This window comes from Delphinapterus leucas, chromosome 5 (assembly GCF_059928025.1).
Source record: "Delphinapterus leucas isolate spDelLeu-1000000601 "Yukka" chromosome 5, BTC_Dleu_Yukka2, whole genome shotgun sequence".
Taxonomy (NCBI): Eukaryota; Metazoa; Chordata; class Mammalia; order Artiodactyla; family Monodontidae; genus Delphinapterus; species Delphinapterus leucas.
The window spans coordinates 37,375,806-37,392,516 of NC_143133.1; the positions used below are offsets into that span (position 1 = coordinate 37,375,806).

The 16,711-nt window shown below is 41.7% G+C and overlaps 1 protein-coding gene across 3 annotated transcripts in view; it reads left to right on the forward strand.

Moving 5' to 3' along the window:
- The window catches only part of STX18 (syntaxin 18), a 120,097-nt gene that overhangs the window by 76,377 nt on the left and 27,009 nt on the right, over positions 1 to 16,711 (forward strand). For all 3 annotated transcript variants that reach the window (XR_002643655.3, XM_022567018.3, XM_022567020.2), the window contains exons 3-5: positions 4,098 to 4,213; positions 5,957 to 6,034; positions 6,194 to 6,260. Coding sequence is in view for 2 of the 3 variants with exons in the window: in XM_022567018.3 (XP_022422726.1) it covers positions 4,098 to 4,213; positions 5,957 to 6,034; positions 6,194 to 6,260 (261 nt within the window). In the remaining variant the exon portion in view is untranslated. The remainder of the gene's footprint in view (positions 1 to 4,097; positions 4,214 to 5,956; positions 6,035 to 6,193; positions 6,261 to 16,711) is intronic.

The following is a 16,711-nucleotide window of genomic DNA, read 5'->3' on the forward strand; positions in this document are numbered from 1 at the left end:
GACATTGCCTGTTGTGATAGAGTTTACTGAGAGCAGGGTCTATGTTTTGTTCATGTCTGTAGCCCAGACATTAACAGTTTCATTTCATAATGTATATTGGGCATATACCATGGGCAAGGTACTGCACTTGCTCATATTTAATATTTATAGCAAAAATGAGATCGTGGCCTTTAACTTTTGTCCAAACCTTTTCAGTAACCTTTGGAACAGAGTCTAAAATAACTTAGGTTATTCTCTCTCCTTCTCTGTCTTCAGGAAGTATCTAATTGCATATTAAATTAATAGGCAGAATGTCCGTGGTATTTTGTAATTTTGAACTTGCCCTTTCTTAACATAGTAACCAACCAGATAATTTTTAAAAGCCTATTCCTTTAAATTTCTGAACCAGCGAATAAACTTACTCCTCTGGTTTTTTCCTTGTTTCTCCCTGAAATAAATTGACTAATCCAAACCTATACCTAACATAATCTCCTTAAAGCTGAATCTAATATTTAGATAAATTGAAGTCTGTAATAAAATTATTCCTCTGCACATGATAAAGGAAAAAATCAAAGTTTGAAAAAGTTAGGTGTGCATGTCCCGTGAGAATATATCTTTTGGAATTATTTGCCAGATGGTTAACCTTTTCCAAATAGTAGTAATTTTGTTATGGTGATTCTTAATTTGGGGCTATGTCACTGGCAAGCGTTCGTTACTTTTGATGAGTGTTTCAAATGCCGATTATATAGCTAGTGCTGTTCTTACAACATCACAGCAGAATCAGAGTTTGAACCCTTTCTCAAGTTGCTCCATCTCCTCATCTGTCACGTCCTGAACTTCCCATGCCGTCTTTGGCCCCGCATCTTACCATCTTTCCTTCCACACCTGTGCTTTCTTCTGTACTCTGTGTCCTAGGCGTCTCCTCGTTTACCTCCACACCCAGTCAGCCCAGCCTTGTAGACCCGGTCTGTGAGATCTCTCTCAGATCTGTTATGCTTCCTCTCCCCCACTGACATGGCGTTGCCCAGGCTCTGTTCATCTCTTCCTGGATGCTCAGTGCCCTCTTAACTGGGGTCTGATTTCATCCACCTCCAGGCCAGCGACCACAGAAGACCCCATGCAAAATGCAGATTCCTCTGTTTAAAATCCTCCAATGACTACGCCAGCCGGCAGTCCCCACCTTCTGTACCGCAGGGACTCCTTTCCAGTTGATAGTGGCATATTTGTATTTTGTATGATTGTTGTATTCGGGGGAACCTATTGATACTGAAGAAACAGCTAATGCAGATTTGGTAACTTTAAATAAATGTGTACTTATCATAATCTCATCTGCATTCCTTTGGAAAATTGTGTAGACATATGCTAGGCACATTCAGCGTGGAGACACTGACCGGGTGCATGTGATGTGCTGCCCCTTGAAATAAATTAGGAGGTCCCAGAGGTCCATAGCTAGGATGCTTGGTTTACAGGGACCACCTGGTATACTTCTGTTTTCCCTTTCATTCTCAGATGTGTCCTGTTGTAGATCATACGTTATGTGGTCATTCCAACCATGACCCACAGGCTGGGGATTTGGAGCAGGTCTTCTCCCGCTGTCTCCTGTGTGGAGACTCTTCCTCTCCACCTGCCCAGCACCTCCCCTGCATGAACTTACCACTCCCTGCATGGGTCCCACAGTCCACTTCCAGACCAGTGCCATCCACCGCAGTTCCTGTGCCCCCCGTGTCTGTGCCAGTCTCCCCTGTGGTGTGGTACCCTCTGTGGGAATCAGAAATGAGCCTTACTTAATTAACTTTGAACCTCCAGCCCCGCCACAGTGCCTGACATATGGGGGGGCTAGTATACAAGTGAGTGAATGAATGAATTGCAAGGATTAAAAAGTAAATAAAATACATGTTAGGCACCGAGAATAGTGTCTGGCGCATCCTAAGTGCTCAGCTAATGTTAGCACACTTACTGTGTGTGGGACAGCATTTTTAGGTATTGGGGAAACAGAAGTAAACAAGACAAAGTCCCTGCTTTCATGAAGCTTGCATTCTCCTGGGAGGAGATGGACGTTACTATTTCAGAGTGCTGTAGAGGAAGACAAGCCAGGTAAGGAACGTATAGTCGGAGAGGAGTGGTGTGATTTGGGAGGCTGCAGCCCTCACATCACAAAGCAGAGTGTGGGAGGGCGGCTTTGGAGCTGAGAGACAGTGACTTAATAACCAGCACAGACTATTTACAACAGCTGAGACATGGAAGCAACCTAAATGCCCATCAACAGATGAATGGATAAAGAAGATATGGTGTGTGTGTGTGTGTGTGTGTGTGTGTGTGTGTGTGTGTGTGTGTGTATATATATATATATACACAATGGAATGTTACTCAACCATAAATTAGAATGAAATAATGCTATTTGCAACCACATGGATGGACCTAGAGGTTATCATACTAAGTGTAGTAGGTCAGACAGAGAAAGACAAATACCATATGATGTCACTTATATGTGGAATCTAAAAAATTGTTACAAATAAACTTATTTACTAAACAGAAACAGACTTAGAAAACAAAGGGGTTACCAAAGGGGAAAGGGGTAGGGAGGGATAAATTAGGAGTTTGGGGATTAATAGATACATACTGCTATATATAAAATAAACAACAGGGCTTCCCTGGTGGCTCAGTGGTTGAGGGTCCGCCTGCCGATGCAGGGGACACGGGTTCGTGCCCCGGTCCGGGAAGATCCCACATGCTGCAGAGCGGCTGGGCCCGTGAGCCATGGCCGCTGAGCCTGCGCGTCCGGAGCCTGTGCTCTGCAACGGGAGAGGCCACAGCGGTGAGAGGCCCGCGTACCGCAAAAAAAAAATTAAATAAATAAATAATAAACAACAAGGACCTACTGTACGACACAGGGAGCTATATTCAACATCTTGCAGTAACCAATAACGGAAAAGAATCTGTATAACTGAAGAATCTGTATAACTGAATCACTTTGATGTACACTTCAAACTAACACATTATAAATCAACTATACTTCAATTTAAAACAAAAGAATTAGGGAGACTAAAAAAAATAAAAACTAAAAATAACCAACACAGGCAGTGACCACCACTGAGGGCAAGTGCTGGGTGCGGCACAGGGGGTGGTCGGTGGGGCTGGTTCTGGGCAGACTGTGTGAACAGAGATGCGAGGGCAGAGAGAGGGCAGGCATCTGCTGGGAGAGAGCCCAGGCTGCCGAAGGTTGTGTGTCTGATTGGGGGATAGCAAGGAGGCCAGTGTGACCGGAGCAAAGTGAATGGGAACGAGAGGCAGGAAGTATGGTCACAGGTGGAGGTTGGGAATATCAGGACTTTGTATTTTATTCTCAGTGAGGATGGGAACGGGGGCTAGTGCGGCTGGTGGGTGGAAGTGGAATGATTACCTAAGGTCCCTTTTAACTTGACATTTTGTGATTCTGAATTTCAGCTGTAGTGTCCAGGGTGTCTCATCACTGTTCATAATAATGCTGCAGCACCCACCCATGTCTTACAGAAATGAGCACAGAGATATAACTACAACAGCTTCAGGGTGCGGCATTACTGAAAGTGGGCACCCTTACTTGTTCAGTAACTTTAGAGTTTTAACTGATTATCAGGGGAAGTGAAATGGTTCTAAAAGCTCTTTCATTGTGAGTTTTGAAGACCACTTGTCAACATGGGAGAAATGCCAGCCTGAAAGAGCTCTTCACAAATGGTGTCCCCGCAGCGCTCTCCGTGCAGCCCCCAGCTCTGTCGCTGTGCTTTTTGACAGCCATCAGTAGCTGCCCCGCTGTTCCCAAAGTCAAAGCCCACACTCTTAACAAGGCCTGTGTGCTCCGGCCCCTGACTCCACTCCAGGCCCGCCACACTCTCTCGCTGGTGTGGCCTGCTCCAGTTTGGTCTTCAGGAAGCTTTTCCTACCTGACGGCCTTCGTAAGTGTTGGTTCTACTGTCTAGAGAGTTCTCCCACCTCTTAGCCTGGCCAGTTCCTCCTCATCCTTCAAGTCTCAACTTAAACGTCACTGCAGCAGGGAACTTTGTTCTTCCTTTCACACCCCGTGACTCCATGTGTGGTCATTTGCTGCTGCCCTTTAATTTTGTCCCTCTCTCTCTCTCTGTTAGCCATGTCATGTCCGAATATGGGAGAATGACGGACACAGAACGAGACCAGATAGACCAGGATGCTCAGACATTCATGAGGACCTGCTCAGAAGCGATCCAGCAACTGAGAACACAAGGTGCCGTGCCCCGAAAGATGCAGCCAGCCAGCTGTGACTCAATTAAGTACTCACATCATGCATATGGCACAGCCGCGTAAAGCTCTCTTTTGTGTTCTTATTTCGATTTAGGTTTCAGAACTTTAACATTCTTTTTTCCTGATTAGTGTTTTAACCTAAGCTGTTAAAAATAATGAAAAGGCCATGAATTCAAGTTAAACAGGTGGGAAGAGGGAGGTGGAAAGGACCTCTCCAGACAGAACCAAAAATTTACCAAGGGGCCAGGGTCAGAGAAGACGAATCGTGTGTGGAGGTGTGTGCGTGTGTTCTGGGTGGCACTGAGAGGGGCAGCAGCTGACGGCGTGTGGACAAGGATGCGAGGCCTCTAAACCCTCTACTTAGAGGATTAAAGTAAACTGTAGTATCAGACCCTCATGGTTGAGAGGAAGGGTCTGGAGCCTTGGCTGCTTATGTACCCACCCCAGCTCCACCATGTTCTGGCCATATGGCCTTTGGCAAGTCACTTAATCGCCCTGGGTCTCAGTTTCTTCATCTGTAAAATGGAGATATTTCTTAGCGTATCTTTCTTAGGTATATTTCTTCGGGTTTTTATGAGAATTCTCAGGCATCCTTAGAACAGTAGCTAGCATTAGGGTTACTATTATCATCTCACTTTCACTGATGTTTAATTCTTACTGAGGGACTGAGATGGCTTCCTTGATTCTTTTTTAATTTGCTTAGGCAGATACAGATTACATTAACATAGCATAGAGTTCAAGTGGCCAGATGCTGTTGTGCTTGACACAGACTTTTGTTTGGGAAGCTTCCATGGACAGCCTGGAGAGTCCGTTGAAAGCTATAGACATTCCTGCCAGAAAAAAATATACATATGCACAAAATTTTGTGTATAATTTCATGGATCAGCTAAATTCCTCACGTGAATCTCAGATTACGCGGCCCTATGGTAGAAACAGATCATGCCCCCTGCCCTTAAGGACATTCATGGAGGTAACCTAGAAAATACATGAACATTAATAAAATGAGGAATTAAGTGACCTTGGCCTCCTTATTGACTCTGAGCCTTAGTTTCTTCATGTGTAAAACAGGCCTAATTAGAATTGCCTTTTGCATTGTTTGGATCATTAGCAGTGATTTACGTGAAGTACTAGCAGGGTGCCTGCAGTACTCAGGTACTCAGTCTCTCATAAACCGGAGCTGTCTTAGCAAAGTAACTGGCACAGACTCTAAGAAGAAGTGATGGTTCACAGAAGAAAGGCATCCTTGTGGCTCAGAGAATCAAGGTTTCCTGGAGCAGGAAGGTTGGACTCGGTGTCTAAAGGAAATGTGAATGGCTGAGGGGAGAGGACGGAGCATTCCAGGCTGAAAAACAGGCAGGCACAGGGGGCGTGTGTGCTCTGAGTTTGATTTAAACATGTTACTTGAAGGTCAGCTTGAGCGTTGGGCGCTGTTAATACAAACAGGGTCAGCACTCAAGAAGAGGGCTGTGTCAAATGCCATCCCTACGTGCTGTAATAAACCATAAATGATTTGACTAGTTTTTCTGCAGGTTGAATCTTTTACTCTCACAAAGCCTAATAAATCTTACTCTTTTAAAAATGTAATGTCACTTGACACAAGACTTGTTTTATAGCTGTATTTTTAAGAACACTTCTAATAAAGAAACTGTTGTGAGGAAGCTGAAGATGAATTGTTCTTCTGTATAATTGAATACAGAGCCCTGAATATTGTCCTTTTCTGTTACAGCCCACAAGGAGATACATTCCCAGCAAGTGAAGGAGCACAGGAGTGCTGTTTTGGATTTCATTGAAGATTACTTAAAAAGTATTTTATTTTATCTTAAAGGGCAAATGTGGCATTTCACAATAGCTGGGATGCAACATTTAGCTTTGCTAGCTGAAGACTGTCCTGTCTCATTGTATTTAATGATACCTTTGCCTGAGAAGCAGTTTTAAGTGGCCTCTGCTATTTTCCCCTGAACAGGAGTATGTAAACTTTACTCAGAACAAAGAGCCATCCGAGTTAAGCGAGTGGTGGACAAGAAAAGATTGTAAGTATTGTCTCCATTGGTGTTCTTTAATTAATCATAGCAAATAAAGTTTATAGAGCACTATGCTTTAGAGTCAGACTGGGTTGCTATATAAACATGAAAAATAAGCTAACTTAATCAGGATATGTCATAATTAGTGAGATCAGTAGCAAGTTCAGGGTGGGGACTGGTACCATTGAGTAGCAAAGCCTAGGACCTAAGAGCTCCAGCTTGCAGGCAGGCAGCCTGTGTTTAAATCCTGGCTTTGCTGTGTGACCGTGGGAAGATTGCTTAACTTCTCTGTGCCTTAGTTTCCTCACTTGTAAAATGGAAAGATTTATAATACCTACCTTGTTGGGTTGTTGTGAGAATAAAATGAGTTGATATAGGTAAAACACTTGCCGTTGAGTGGTTAATATATGTTAACTTATACTGTTATCTGCTCTTAAGCATTTACCATGTGTCAGGCACTATGTTTATTTCATTTAGTCCTCACAGCCGCTCTATTAAAAAGTATTAGTACCCCATATTATAGAGGAAGCTGAGGCTCAGGGAATTTGGGTTACTTGCACAGTGTCACATAGCTGAACTCAGATTTGAACGTCAGGTTAACCAGGGCAGATTTCTCAAACAATGGGCTTTGTGTTGGATGCTGAAAGAAAATAATCTGGGTAAGGGATTAGAGAGGAAGAAAGCAGTCCAGGCTCAGGCAGGAGGGCAGGCAGAGTATTTGCCCAAAGCAAGCCCTGGAGGAGAAGTTAGGGCCTTGATGGTGTGTGATTTATCATCGAGAGGTGGTGCGTGGTCCCTGGGTCTCACACCCACCGGAGCGAGAGATGCCAATTCTGCTTCCTTATCTCAGGCGGACCTTGACACTTGAGACTTAACAGGTACCTTGAGTAAAGTAAGAAGGGGCTTTTGCAGCTGCCTCCTCAGTTCCTGGTTCTCAGCAGAGGTTTGGACAAATTAAGATCAGATGGGAATTGTTCTCATTTAGGCAGTGAAGTTCATCCTCGTCTCCTATCAGATAGCTGCCCTGTGCCAATTACTTTGAGCAGAGGACCTTGAGGGAAATAACTGTGTGACCCTTCACAATGTAGTCCAGCCCTCCCTTCTAGTTCTTTCCTCACCTTACCCCAGAAGGCATCTGCCTAAAACATACATATACTTTTATCACTCCCTTGCTTCAGTGTCTTTACAAAGCTAAACTTCACAGCATGACATTCCAGGCCCGTAACGATTTGTTTCTTAGTTGGTCTCCATGGATTTATGCTCTGACTATACCTGACTACTTTGTGTTCTAAAGAGGCCTTGTTCTTTGAAATTTTTATGCCTTAATCCTTGCTGATGTCTCTGCCCAGAATGCCCTTCACATATATATTTATATTCTCTGCCCCTGTCCCCTATATTCATGTGGCAAGCCAATTCCTATTTATACTTCCAGCCCCAGTTAAGATGTTGCTTGCTCTTTAAGGACTTTCGCAGTTCCCATGGGCCCTATTAGTGGCTCCTTCCGGTGTAGGTTCCCTGCGCGTTGTCATGGTCAGGTGTGACACTTCCACTCTTAGAAAGCTGCTAGTACGCCCCGTTAGCCCAGTGTGCGGCATGATGCCTGTCCCAGTCTAGGGAAGCCACTCAGTAAGGACTGTGGAATGAATGAATGAGTGAATGGCAAGTTTCCTGAAGATAATTTGGCTGTTAAGTAGAGTTGTTTTCATTGTCAAGTTGGATTGGTGGGTTCTTTGTTTTTGTATTATTTTGTTTTCATTGGTGATGGTTATGTTAAAAATCATTCTTATAAAATAGATTTGAGAAACCCAAGTTCTCATGTTTTATGGCATTGTTGCTACTCTCGTGTTTGTTTTTTTCTTGGTGAAAGAAAAGCGTATTTGTTAGTAAAGGGGCAGTCTGATAGTTTTGTATTTTAAACCTTTCACAGTGTAAGAGAAAAGTTATTCTCTGATGGTGTTTATTTTCATAGAATGGTAATATCACACTAATCTCTCACACCAAAGGGCTCTTATTCCAGACGGGGTGAAAATGTTTTGCCCGTGAAGGCAGACATAGTCTCAGCCGAGCTTTCTGGGGTTTTCCCTCCATGCCTGCTCCATTTCTTAGAAGGATGCACCATTGTCAAATGTAGCTCTCTTCACCCATCCCTAGGCACTGTGCTACCTGAGTTGACAGTGGCACCTGCTGTTAGTTGCCTTAAGCTGAGCATGCAGATGGTGATAACTCTTGCTGGGGTCTCACCTCTGTTCTTCCTCCTGCTATGAGACTGAGAGTCCTTTGAAGACAGGGACCATTGTGTCTTTTCTCTCTGTGGTCCCAGTGCCTTAATCAGAGCCTAGCACAAGATAGGTGCTCAGTTAAGGGTTCTTGAGTGAAGGAAGGAATGGGGCACAGGCACTCATTACAGGATCCTCAGGTCTATGTACTGAGCTTATAAAATGGAAAGGTTGTGGGCAGTATAGACACAGCATTGGCACAGGTGACCTTGTCATCCCCAAAGGGTTTGACGTACACCCGTATCCTCCTGATCACCTGAAAGCACTAATATTTTGGTTAAGATTTAAGTTGAAATAGCCAACAGATGCCCTCCTGGGTATGTGCTCTAATTTAAAACATGAGAAACATTTCCCCTTTCCAGAAAGTAATCAGGTTGAGTATCAATCGCCTTTCTTTTTCCTGGGAAGAGGTTTGAGGTGGCGATCTGGAAATTAAAACTAACCTCTGATATTGTTTTTCACGAGTTCAGAGCATTTTCTTTGTTTAGGTGTAATAAACTATACAGAAATCCAGGAACACATCCAAACTTAAAATAGTAGGGCTTCTCTTCAAATTGCTATTTCTTTCTTATTCAGTGGTGAGTCGTCTGATCCTGAATCTACCCATGGCTAACCTCACTTTAAAGTTTGCTGGGTTTTGGCCCATCATTTGAACACATCACTTTTCACTAGTACAGTGATATTCTTAGAGTGGGAACTCCTGGCTATTTTTTCTGCTTCAAGGGAGACTTGAGATTGATAAAACATATTGCCTGAAAGATGATGTTTCTTCTAACATTGCACAGGTTATGAAACAACAGATAGGAAGTCTAGACAAGTTTACAGCACCTTCTGAATTTATCATTGTAGCTTGAAGTTAACTATCAGAATGTTGTCACACCCTACTATTAATTCTAAAGGATAATGTGAGAAGTTCCTGTGATATTCTGAGGAAATCCTGGCAGCCTAAATAAAATAAGTGTTACTCTGTAAGCAGGTTCCATGGTCAAACGAGTTTGAGAAACTCTTAGTGTATAGAGTTCCCTGAGTCTTTACACTGACCCTGTGCCTTGATTACATCTTTCTAAGAGAGAGCCCTGCTCACTGTGGAGCCCTTTACTCTTGAAACACCTGGCAAACACACTTTAGAAATAGTGCCCAATCCCATGGCCAGGTGTATGACCTTGAGTTATTTATTATTTACTCCCTTAGGTTGGTTACTTTAAAAATTTTGCTGCATTCCATTTTTTCTTCTTTAAAGAAAAACTGGTATACTTACAACACATACTCTCACCATACTTATTTGGTACTTAAAGAACGTACTCATAGTATTATTTATGATTTGGTCCTCTCATTCCAACTAGATTGGAAGCTTGGTGAAGGCAGAATTTTGTCTTTTACCTCTTTATATACACAGCCCCTAACCCGGTATCCTACACATCATAACAGCTCAGTAAATTTTGCCAATGTTGGGGATGATAATGATGATAGAGATGAAGAAAACAAGAAGTGATACGATGTGATACTAAGTCCATAGCAATGATTTTGTGGGGTTTTTTTTTTAATTTCGGCTTTTTTTGTATTTGACGTACAAAATTTTAAAATATTTAAAGAGTACACTGTAGTGATTTGATATATGTATGCATTATGAAAGGATTCCTGCCCATCTAGTTAATTAACACATTCATAACCTCATATATTTATCTTTTTTTTACCTATTTAGTTTTTGAATTTTTGTATTTTATTTTATTTATTTTTTAATATAGCAGGTTCTTTTTCTTTTTGCTGAGAACATTTAAGTTCTTTTCTCTTAGCAAATTTCAGTTATACGATACAGTGTTATGAGCTGTAGTCACCATGTTGTACATTAGATCCTTAGGCCTTGTTCATCTTATAATTGAAAGTTTGTACCCTTTTACCAACCTCTCCATATTGCCCCCACCTGTGATTTTGTCTTATTCACCACCTAGAACAGGGGATCAGCAAACTATGGCCTGTAAGCCAAATCTAGCCTGTTTTTGTACAGCCCTCAAGGTGAACATGGGTTTTATATTTTTAGATGTTTGTAGAACAAAAAGCAAAAGAAAAAAAGAGGAATATGGGGATAGAGACCACATACGTTCTTTCACAAAGCCTACAGTATTTCTCATCTGGCCCTTTACAAGAAAAGCATGCTGACCCCTGGCTTAGACCAAAGTCTGTGAGGTGAAGGACCGCATTTTTGTTGTTTGTTCTTTGCAGTCCATCATGGACTGATGTGTCAAGTTCCACTAAGCAGGTCAAGTTCATAGCTCATGCTGCTGGTGAGCCACCACAGTAGTTTGATAACACCTGAAGTGGTCTATACCCTGTTCAGAGACAGGAGTCCCCTGATTAAATGGCAGTATCAAATTGCTATAAATGTTTCTAAATGCTTATTCTTCATTTTTGTACTTATTCATAGCAGACCAGTAACAAACAGTTCATAGTCTCATACTGGTCTGCGGACCATACTTCAAGTAGCACTGGCCTGAAAATCACCCAGTATGGAGTAGGTGCCCAGTAAATATCTGTAAGTGTGAAGATGGCTTAAGGTACTGTGAGATATTCCTGCTCTGTGGGAGTACAGGGTACCTGTGCCAGAGTAGATACCTTAGACTGAAAGCCATCTTTGAAATGAGAGTGCTATAATATTAGGTATCAAAAATATCTCCTTTCTACCCAGAGTCTTTGTTGGGGGCATAAAAGAAGTATAAGAGCTATGCCTGACTCTGGAATATTAATCATTTTTCTCAAATATTTGTACAGGGCTTTATTTAAGGTTTGCAAAGAACTTCTTCCACATATTTTCTTGTTTTAAAACTGGAAAATCTGTTTCTCTCCCTCTCTTCTGTCTCTTCCTGTTCTTAAATTTTAAATAAAATCCCAAAGTCTTTCAAATAAGGGACCTGGAAACAGATGTTGGCCAGGTGGAAACTGTTTGGATCGCTGTTATGAAATGCTCAGCTTTCAGTTAGAGAAATCAGTTTAAGTAAATCAGGGAGCATAAACTGATCTTCCTGATGACTTTTTAAAAATTGCTTTTCTCAAATTGCCTTCAACTAGTTAATCTGTAATTTCCCTGAGGATCTCAGTAGACATTCTGTGTATAATTAGATCTGTTTTTATCACTTAAAAAAAAAAAAAAAGCACTCAACTTCATCTGCGTCTGCTGCATTGCAGTCCTTTATTCATTTTAAATTAAAAACTGGCACATTAGCATACCCTGGACACAAAGGGCGACAGACATTAATGGAACCCTTTATTTAAAAGTCAGTTAAGCCCCTCTCCTTCCTGAACAATTCAGTCCCGCAGCCATGGAATGGGGCAGCGTAAGACGCGTGTCTGCAGCTTCGGGGAGCTGTCATTTCCCAGGGCAGGTCAGAGTCTGAGCAAGCTGAGGAGGGGTGGCTCAGCATGGGCAGTGAGAGCCCGAGCAAGGACAGGGGCGTGTCCACATGGGGGAGGAGTGGCAGTGGAGGTGGCAAGTTGGTGATATACAAGGGGGACTGATCAAATAATAAGTATATACGGATAATGGGAGCCAGGTTTCACACTCTTAGGGGAGTGAAAGGGGAATTGGATTGGAATGAAAAGTACTGGTGTGAACTCATGGTTTTCATTTTACATAGATAGATATAGAAATGAAATATGGTTGTAAATGTGTACGCGTGTCTAGGTCCGCAAACACATACACATACTTTCTGGTTCTGTCCACTGAGAGGGCCTGGACGCGCCGACATCCCAGTAGCAATAAGAATACTTAGCACTCCGATCTTGGCTTCTTAATAGCAATTTCAGCTTCCAGGAACCAGCGCTCCTTGGAGAAATGGCTGATTCTGGGGCTGGGTCAGGGAAAGTATAAAATGAGCCTGGAACATTTTGTTGTGCCAGAAAGCAAGGAACGAACGGCTCAGAGAGTGATGGGGACATGCAAAAAGGACATAAGCCAGTTTGAAGGGGCTTCCGCTGACCAAATTAGAGACAATTGGACCGTCAAAATACATCGTAGCAGATTATAACCCATTGAATAAAGTGGGGCATCATGAGCCCATCTAGAGAGGAATAAATAAATGAGTAAATTGAAAGTTTGAAGTTGATAATTGCATAGTATCTAAGCAGGCCCTCCCCCAGGACTTATTAATTACAAAGAGGAAAGAGTACCTTTACGGTTACAGCCACTACCTTAATCAAGTGATCAAAGTGAAATCATGTACAGCCTGATAGGATGAAATGAGAAGTATGGAAATAGAATATCACTTCTATCATATCATATTGTTTTTACACCAGAGATGCATAACCTGAATCCAACCACGAGGACAGGTCAGACAAACTCAGATTGAGGGATGTCTTACAGAATCACGGGCGTGTATCAAGGATTTGAAACTCAAGGAAAGGCTAAGATCTGTTCAATCCAGAGGAGACTAAAGAGAAACGACAACTAGATGCAGTCAGTGTGTGACTCTGAACTGAATTTTTTTCTTATAAAAGATATTATTGAGATCTGGTCAAATTAGAATGGGGTCTAGGGAGAGGATGGGAGAAATGTACCAATGTGAATTTCCTGATACGGATGGTTGTATTCTGACTGTATCAAAGAATACTCTTGTTTTTAGGAAATACTAAAATATTCAGAGTTGAAGGGGCATCAGGTTGGCAACTTACTCTCCAATGGTTCAGGAAAAAGCATTCTTCGAACTACAGACTTCTCTGCATGTGATTATTTCACAATAAAATAAAACCCCGCAAGATCCCATTTCACACATGTTAGAATGGCTAAAATAAAAGTGATAAATGTTAGGGAGGATATGCAGCAACTGGAACTCTCATTTATGGCTGGTTAATAATTGGAACTCTGATTTATGGCTACTTACTTCTAATAAAGTAACTCTTTATTAGAACCAGCCAGGGACTTCCCTGGTGGTGCAGTGGTAAGACTCCACGCTCCCAATGCAGGGGGCCCGGGTTCGATCCCTAGTCAGGGAACTAGATCCCACATGCCACAACTAAGGAGCTGGTGAGCCGCAACTAAGGAGCCCGCCTGCCACAACTAAGACCCGGCGCAACCAAATAAATAAATAAAAAGAAATTTAAGAGAAAGAAAAGTGTGTATTAACAACCAGTTTATTAAAAAAAAAGAAAAAGAACCAGCCAAATAGTTCTCCAAAGTTAAATGACCACCCAATGACCCAGCAATTCCACACCTAGGTCCTTTATGCCTAGAATGTCCTTTCTGCTTTTCTGTGCCTGGCAAAACTTTACTCCTTTTTCAAGAGTTTGCCTAAGTGACACTTCCCCTGAGAAGCCCCCAGTTATTTCTACTCTCTGAATTAGTAGCAGTAAGAATTTACAAAGTACTTAACCTTTTCCATAGTACTTTTTTTTTTGGTCTGCTGTGTTATTTAGTCTTTGCAATGACTTTGAGTGTTAATATTGGAAGGATACCAGAAGCCAGGTTTCTCATTATCAAAGAAGTGAAACGGAAAAAGGCAGAAGGAACCTTGTTTTATTGGTTGGAACAGAAGATACTGGAAGCTGCTCTACAGATATGGAAACTGAGGCCCAGTGCTTACAAGGTGAGCCAGGGCAGCACCTACTGTGTGCCAACCTCTATGCTAGGTCCGTTGTCACGGGTGATCTCATTCAATGTTTACAAGAACCTTTTTAGAAAAGCGCTATTTAATTCATTTTGCAGATAAAGAAAACTCGGACAAAGAGGATTTAAAAAAACAAAAAACCTGTCACATTGCAGATAAGTGGCAGACTAGAGGCTACTCTGCAGATAAGCTGCAGACTAGGAGCCAAGCCCACTTTTGTCTCCAAACATATTTCTAAATATATTTGTCTTTCTCAGGCAGTCAATCAGCCAATGGTTTAAGGACCCAGTCTCCAGCCGCCATGGATGTGTGGAATTACTGGAGTAACCTGTCAGCCAAAGACAGTCTAGGAGGACATCAGGCCAGTCCTGCTGAGGAACATGGCTGAGGTCAAGGCTGTGCACACTCAAGCAGCTTGTGGCTGCCCACCCCCACCCTGAGACCTCTCCCCTGCTGATGTACCAAGACTCCTCAAATCCTTCCCCCTCCACAGCACCAACCCAGAAGATGAGCATTAGTTGGCCCCTAATTGGAAGACCCTGCTGAGTCCTTTGCACTGATTACAGCGGTGTTCTCCCTTCTCTGAATTTTTTGATTTTTTTTTTTTTTTTTTTTTAGATTTTTGGCCACACCACGCAGCATGTGGGATCTTAGTTCCCAAACCGGGGATCGAACCCGTGCCCCTTGCAGTGGAAGCGTGGGGTCTTAACCACTGGACCACCAGGGAAGTCCCTGAATTTTTTGAATTACTAGTGGATTTTGTCAGCTGTTTTCTTCTGTTCCTCCATTGGTCTGCATCTTGTCAGAATAAAAAATGTGTATTTCTTTAGGATTTCACAAGACTATCCCACCCCTCTGCCTTTTCTTATTACCCAGTGATAGTAGCAGCAGTAGTAAGAGTGGTAGTAATAGCTCATTTTTTCAGCTCTTGCTCTAGACTGTGGTCTAGAGCACCTTTATCTCTGCTTATTGACTATTCGTATATTTGCTTCTTTGAGATGTCTGTTCAAGTCTTTAACCCATTTCTTTACCGGATTGTTTGTCTTTTTATTGTTGACTTGTAATGGAGTTATTTTTGTATAGCCTGCATACAAGTTTCTTGCTGGATGTGTGCTACAAATATGTTTCCCTGTTCTGTGGCTTGTCTATTCATTTTCTTAAAGGTGTCCTTTGATGAGCAGAAACTCTTAATTTTGAGGAAGTCCAATTTATCTGTTTTTGTATTGTCTACTGAGCTATTCTTTCATGTTTTCTTCTAGGATCTTTGTGAGTCTAGGTTTTATGTTTAGGCCCAGATTAATTTTTTGATATAGTGAGATGAGGTTGAGGTTCATTTTATTCCATATAAATATCCACTTATTCCAGCAATATTTCAACTTTCTTTTCCTCATTGAATTGACCTGGCACCTTTGTCAAAAATCAATTGACCATACATATATATCTGTTTCTGGACTCTTTATTCAGTGTTATTAATCAGATTTTTTTATTCTGGTACCTCACTATCTTGATTACTGTGGCTTTGTAGTAAATCTTGAAGTCAGCTGATGTTAGTCCTCCAAATTTCTGCTTTTTCAATATTATTTTTGCTATTCTAGATCCTTTGTATATTTCCATAGAAAGTTTAGAATCAGCTTGTCACCTTCTTCAGAAAACCTGCTGGGATTTTTATAGGGATCATACTGAACCTATATATAAATTTAGGGAGAATGGATATCTTAATATCTATCTACAAGCATGGTATATCTTTTCATTGATTTCTATCTTTATATTTAAATTTCTTTTTCTCAGCAATATTTTGTCATTTTCAGCGTAGTAGATGTGTGTTGCTCATCTTTTGTTAAATTTATTCCTAGATTTTTTGAAGCTCTTGTAAGTGGTATTGTTTTATTAATTTTCCTTTTCAATTTCTCATTGCTAGTATATAGAAAATACAATTAATTTTTGTATCTGCAAAATAACTTTCTGTCCTGCAACCTTAATTAATTCACGTATTAGTTCTAGCAGCTTTTTTGTAAGTTCTGTGTAATTTTCTGCATAAACAATGATGCCATATATAAATAACGTAATCTTTATGCCTTTTATTTCTTTTTCTTCCTTTATTACACTGCCTAGGATGTGGGCCTCCAGTACCATGTTGAACAGAAGTGGTTAGAATGGACATCCTTGCCTTGTTCCTAATTATGGGGCAAGGATTTATTGCTTCACATTAAGTGTGATGTTAGCTATAGGTATTCTGTAGCTCTCCATCAGGTTAGGAAATTCCCTTCTTTGTCAGGGGTTCCCAAGACTGCCCTGAGGTTTAATGATTTGCTAGAAGGACTCACAGAACCCAGAAAATCTGTTATACTCATGGTATAGTATTACAGTGAGAAGAAACAGATTAGGATCAGCAAAGGTAAAAGGCAAAGTCCAGGAGCCACCAGATGCAAGCTTCTTGTTGTCCTCCCAATGGAATAGCGCGGACAGTGCTTAATTCTCCCAGCAATGAGAATGTGTCATGTGGGACAACGTGTACACAGTATTTGTCAACCAGGGAAGCCCACAGGATTTCATTGGGGATCAGTCATGTATGCATGGAGCACCCAAGCCG